Source organism: Coffea eugenioides, chromosome 11 (genome assembly GCF_003713205.1).
Source record: "Coffea eugenioides isolate CCC68of chromosome 11, Ceug_1.0, whole genome shotgun sequence".
Lineage (NCBI taxonomy): Eukaryota > Viridiplantae > Streptophyta > Magnoliopsida > Gentianales > Rubiaceae > Coffea > Coffea eugenioides.
Window position 1 is genome coordinate 42,363,873 of NC_040045.1, and position 6,217 is coordinate 42,370,089.

The 6,217-nt window shown below is 31.8% G+C and overlaps 1 protein-coding gene across 1 annotated transcript; it reads left to right on the top strand.

The window, feature by feature from the left end:
* Positions 1–2,812: 2,812 nt before the first annotated feature.
* On the top strand, positions 2,813–4,842 carry LOC113752624 (cytochrome P450 CYP749A22-like). Its single transcript, XM_027296720.1, has 5 exons — positions 2,813–3,098; positions 3,214–3,437; positions 3,531–3,763; positions 3,950–4,319; positions 4,414–4,842. Exons 1-5 carry the CDS (start codon positions 2,813–2,815, stop codon positions 4,840–4,842), a joined length of 1,542 nt encoding a protein of 513 aa, XP_027152521.1.
* The last annotated feature ends 1,375 nt before the right edge of the window (positions 4,843–6,217 follow it).

A 6,217-nucleotide genomic window follows, 5' to 3' on the forward strand; every position in this document is an offset into this window, starting at 1 on the left:
TTTGCTTGCTTTCCACTTCCATCTAGACGAAAGAAAATACTGAAAGGATAAACAACATCAGGTCGTGGTTCATGATTGAAATAATAAGAACGTAATGGACAAATACGCTGCCTGCTAATCCATCGATTGGGTGGCTTTAACCTACGAATTTCAGGATTCCCCAATGATCACGCTAGTTTATGGTTATCTTTTCAATTGTTTATTTGCTTTTTTTTTTTTTTTGGCTATAGAAATTTATAACACGAAATTGTTACAGAAATTATTCACTACATTCAAATTGGCAACGTGAGTACATGAGTGAGAGATGCCTTTGCCAATTTCTTGTTTAGTTAAATATCAAATAAAGCCAAAATTACATCATCAATCACTTTGATGCCTACATAAGTAATATGGTGGTCCAACCTCAGAAATTGGCTCAAATGTTAATATTGATCTCTGAAAGATGCATCTAATTTTGGCTTTGGGTAGGAGAGGAACAACTAACAGGAAAACTCGATGCATATAAGCCTGCAACTTGAATAAGAAGATATTCAAGGGCATTTAATAAAACTATAATCATTATCATTACTATATAAAAAGTATGAATGTTGGTATTGGGTAGTGCAAGTGTAAACACTTTTTTATCTTAGTTTTTGTTATTCCTAAATTACCCTCATGTCTTTTAATTAGAATTATTGCATTTCAATGTGACACTAATTAAAAGAAATAAAACACTCCAATTGATTACATTTAAATGGTATTGGTAATTATAATTAAAAATTCCTCATTAAAACTATTTACCTACCCTTGGACTCCATTTCCTATTATTATACGTATCAAAATTTCTTAATTGAAGCATGAAAAATTTCTTACTAGTCATTAGTTGAGAAAAATTAAAAAAATCAATTTCAAAAAATAGATACTCTCTAGAAATGGAGAAACATACAATGACAAGAAAACCCTTATTCATCTGTATATCTTCACACAAATATCACAAGTAAATTTTACAATTATGCACTTTTACCAATATGAAGAATTTTTCATGTTCCACCCAATGAAATTTCAATATACAAAAAATGATGACATCTTTATAATTGAAATAGCAGTATTAAACTAGAAAAAAGAAATCTAAAATAGCACCATACAAATTACTATTATCATTAATAGCAACTGATCAAAACAAGAAAAACTGAAATAAAATTGAAAACTATTTATAAAATGACATAAAGTAAATAGCAAATGAATTAAAAAGCTAGAATACAATTCAAATAATACCAAAGACAACATCCAAATCACTGATATCCAGGGGAAGACAAACATTGTTATTAACAATAATATAGTAATGCTTCATCTGTTTTGGTTTGAGCAAACCAAATCCATCCATCCAGTCAGAAACCATCTCCAATGATAAAATAAGGATTATAATAAGAGTAGATATAAAATGAAGAATGATAAAATGAAAATGATATCCAAATTGTTTTTGGTGATATCCAAAATACCCTTATTTTTCTAATGATTACATATATTTATTGCATTGCAATATTAGTGAATAATGGAAGCGATTATCAAATGAAAAGCTTTAAAATTAAGTAAATTTCATTTATGGTGACAATTGTAATTACACAGATTTAATGCATTCCAATAATTGATAATAATGATAGCGGTTATGGATTAAAAGTTGGCAATTAAAAACTAAAACACTGCAATATACAAAAAATTAATATTAAAATTATTAATTAGCCACAATTCTCATTCCAATTTCATGATCATAAAAAAAACCAATATTAAAACCAAAAATATTGTCCTCGTATGAAAAAAGTAGACTTGTTGCTCTTGCTTCGCATTGGATTGTGCAGAAAACATGAATAAAAGAAAAGGAAAATAGAAAAACTCCAACTATCTCTATCTATAAAATTTCAATTATTAGAATGTATAAGCCAGAAAAACTTTACGTGATGGATCATTTATACTCCATTATTGACAAAAATAGAATTAACATAATACAAAGAATTCAAATTACATATATGTTTATTTTTCTATCTTAATTATATTCTTCGTTTATAAAAAATTGTGATGATTGTGGTTTATATGCAATAGAGTCATGAATATACAATAATTTTGATAACACATGATATTATCAATATTTGATATATTAGAGTTCAAGCTATAAATCAAAAAGTGTTTCATTCATGATTTCAAATTCAATTCTAAGGGATATGTCAACTACATTAGAATGTTTTGTGTCTCTTTTCATTTAATAAAATTTTTAAAAATAACTAGCTTAAAAAATAAATAACATAAAAATATTATATTATGATGTTGACAATCAAAATTTCATAAAAAATTTTTAGTATCTGAAAAATAATATATTTTAAGATATTACAATCACGTGCTTTTCTATTACTAGTGTTATAAATGGCATCAAAAGTTTTTTTATATTCAGACGCATCAAAAGTTACCAAACTAAAAGTTAATTATTTAAAGGGGCCAATCAATATCCACATTCATATATGTTCTAGAGTTTAATATCTAGTTGGGGTGTCTGTTTTTACGAGTGTTTGTGTATACATAAATGCATGTATGCATAAATTAGAATTACGAATTTATGCAGTAATTTGTCCTCCAATACATATTGACTTAATTTATAAGGTTACGATGGGCACCTGAATTGATACTATTCCACCACATGATATCATTAATGCATTCAGTTCTAGTATCTTTAGCAATATTGGTCTTTTTCCACCGACTAAAGATTCCCCAAACTTATTGAAACGCTTTAATAAAAATACAGAGATAGTTTGGATCATTTCATGAGCTAAGTTGGTTGGAAATCATGGTATTGGTTTGGAAAATGCTTTTGGGCTTTGCTAGCTTTCTACTTGCATATTTCCTGCTCATCCTGGTTAGGTTCCTCAAAAAAGTATGGTTGAATCCAATATGCATACAGTCCTTTATGAGGTCTCAAGGAATCAAAGGTCCTTCTTACGAGCTCCTTCATGGCAATACCAAAGAAATCATCAACATGAGAAGATATGCTACAAGCAGGGCCATGGAGGATATGTCACACGACATATTTCCTAGAATCCTGCCTGATGTATATTCATGGGTGAACATATATGGTAGTGCATTTGTGAGAATAAATTTTTTTTCCTTTTGGCTTGTGTTTATGGTAATTTCTGAGTTTTAAATCATTCTTATTTGGATATTTATGGTATCTTGTCTTTCTTTAATTAGGGGCAACTTACCTCAATTGGTATGGTCCTCAGCCTCAGCTGGTTGTCACTGAACCAGAGCTAGTCAAAGAGATATTAAACAATAAAAATGGTGATTATCCAAAAATCGACCTTGAAGGCTATGCCAAAAAGCTTTTAGGAGATGGTCTTTCGGCATCAAAAGGTGAAAAGTGGGCAAGGATGAGGAAACTAGCCAATCAAGTTTTCCACGCAGAGAGCCTGAAAGTAAGTTGATTATTTGATTTGGCAGGACATTAAGGCTTTATTCACCTTCACTGAACTTCCCCTTAGTCAAAGAAATGGATCCTGCAAATGCAGAATACGTTGCCTGCAATGATCACAAGTACTGAAATTATGTTGGAAAGGTGGAAGGAGAATGAAGGAAAAGAGGTTGAGGTGTTTGAAGAGTTCAGGTTATTAACATCAGAAGTTATTTCCAAGACAGCCTTTGGGAGCAGTTACTTGGAAGGAAAGAACATATTTGAGATGTTGATGAAACTGACCCTGATAGTCTCCAGAAATGCCCGTAACAATAGATTTCCTGGCATCAGGTAAAATTGCTCATCACTGAAGGGCCACATGTTTCATTGTTTGTCCAATTAATTAGTAAAAAGCAAAATATGTTTCTAATTGTATCATGCTAGCATTAAAGCTTTCAACTTTTGAGGAGTAGTTCAATCAGCACAGTACAACTTTTCTCAGTTCTTAGTTACTAAACACGATCATGTGTTTCGCAGCCACCTTTTCAAAAGCAGTGATGAAATAGAGTCAGAAAAACTTGAGCAAGGAATTAAAAACTGCATAGAACGTATTATACAGAAGAGGGAGCAGGAGAATTGTAATGAAAACGAAAGCTCCAAAGGTGATTTTCTTGAGAAACTCCTAGAGGCTAATGAAGGAAGTAGCAAATGGATTTCGATAGATGATATGGTTGATGAATGCAAGACTGTGTATTTTGCTGGACATGAAACAACAACTTCTTTGCTTACTTGGAGCATTCTTCTTCTAGCTGTTCATAAAGAGTGGCAAGAGACAGCAAGGGAAGAAGTGATTGAAATTTTTGGCCAAATGAAGCCCAATGCAGATGCTATCCCTAGACTGAAAACTGTGAGCAAATTCTGTGGTTAGACTTCATGTATCTCTTCTAAAAGCATATCCAGTTTTCATGAAAACTTATAGATATATTTTGATTTTCGTGTAGATTAACATGATCCTTGAAGAGTGCTTGAGACTTTATCCGCCAGTGCCTGCAATCATGAGAAAAGTTCACAAAAAAGTTAAGCTGGGGAGGCTAACGCTCCCGGCACATACTGAACTGTTGATTTCACCTCTTGCACTTCACCATGAACCTAAGATATGGGGAGAAGATGTTCACCATTTTAAGCCTGAAAGATTTGCAGGAGGTGTAATTAAGGCTACTAACAATAATCCAGTAGCATTTCTGCCGTTTGGCTTTGGGCCACGAACTTGTGTAGGCTTGAATTTTGCAATGGCCGAAGCAAAGATTGCCCTTTCAATGATTCTGCAGCATTACAAGTTCAGTCTTTCGCCAAATTACGTTCACTCTCCAGTTCAAGTTTTCATGGTTCGACCACACCATGGAGTTAAGATCATTCTCAGTAGAGTTTGAACTGATATTAGGAGATTGCACGCTGCAGCAGATCCATCGAGGAACGCATGAAAATAGCTTGTACTACAATTTAATGAATAAATTTGTAAATTTTGGTTAATGCAAATGTTTGTGTGTTTGTGTTTGTTATTATGACAATAAATTAATAGAGAAGAGTGCATGAAGCATGCTGATCGTTTGCAATGGAACAAGTCTTTCTTTCTTTTTTTTTTTTTTTTTTTGTTGAATTCAAGAAGTTGAGGGGGGGAAGGGGGATTTGAATCTAGAATCTATAAATTTTGGGATCTCAACCTTAGCCAATAGATTCAAAGCTTCTATAGGAACAACTAAATACGTGCTATTTGTCAGGAAAAGTCTGAAGTAACGATAGTTATGGTAACGAAACTATTTTTACCTGATATAACAGGTAAAAATACTTTTAGCGACCATTTGATGACCTGTTGTACTGGTCATCTAAATGAAATAGTACCTAAAATGCTGGTTAGTAAGTTTTGCATAAAAAATAGTAAGTTAACTCGATATATTAGTAACTTTTATGTCTCAAAAAGTAAACTTGAATAAATATGGAACTAACTTTGTTTTTTATGAAGTAAAATATTACTCTATATCTGAAACTTAGTTTTTGGAGGGTAAGTTTAGTTCAAGTAATAGTAAGTTTTTATAGATTAATAGTAAATATTGTTGATAGATTAGTAAATTTGGTTAATCATCAAAACTTAATAGTTTGTGGCATAAATTTACTATTTTACTTAAAGAAACTTACAATTGTACGTATCATTTATAAATGTTATATGTTCGAAGCATTTTAAATATACTATGAAAACTTTTTTTTTTTGCATATGACCTTATAAAATATGTAAGAATAATTTGTCATATTTTAAATTTTTTATTACGGGAAAATAAACAACTAAGTTCCCAAAATATTTCACTTTTATTGTTTAAAAAATCTCAACTTGTTGGTTAAATTCAAAATAATTCTATTGTCAAAAATAGTTTTTCTCAAATTAACTTTCATGATTAGATGTGAGATACAAATATGGTAAAATATCTCTCATACTGTTGACCTTGGTCGATCACTCCTTGGTTTTGATGATTAACAAACCAATATGTAGATTTGGGTTAATGTTTTTATGTGAGTAATTTGTTAGAACAGATTCTTGTGGCATAAAAGAAGAAGCAAAAACAGGGCACTCATGTCGGACGCTATCGGACGTCCGAAAGGATGAAGAACATCAAGAAGGAAACTCTGTCGGACGCTCGTGAGGAAGCATCGGACGTCCGGAAGGATCGGACGCACGCCTCGGACGCACATCGATCGCATCGGATGTCCGAGAAATTTCGCAAAGATTTGATGACTCTCTGTCAACGTTCGGAC

Excerpts from the sequence above, each read along its gene's own strand:
- LOC113752624 (XM_027296720.1), top strand. The coding sequence starts at position 2,813 with ATGGTATTGGTTTGGAAAATGCTTTTGGGCTTTGCTAGCTTTCTACTT. Across the intron at positions 3,764-3,949 it reads AATAGATTTCCTGGCATCAG|CCACCTTTTCAAAAGCAGTG; the intron begins GTAAAATTGCTC and ends TGTGTTTCGCAG. Across the intron at positions 4,320-4,413 it reads CTATCCCTAGACTGAAAACT|ATTAACATGATCCTTGAAGA; the intron begins GTGAGCAAATTC and ends ATTTTCGTGTAG.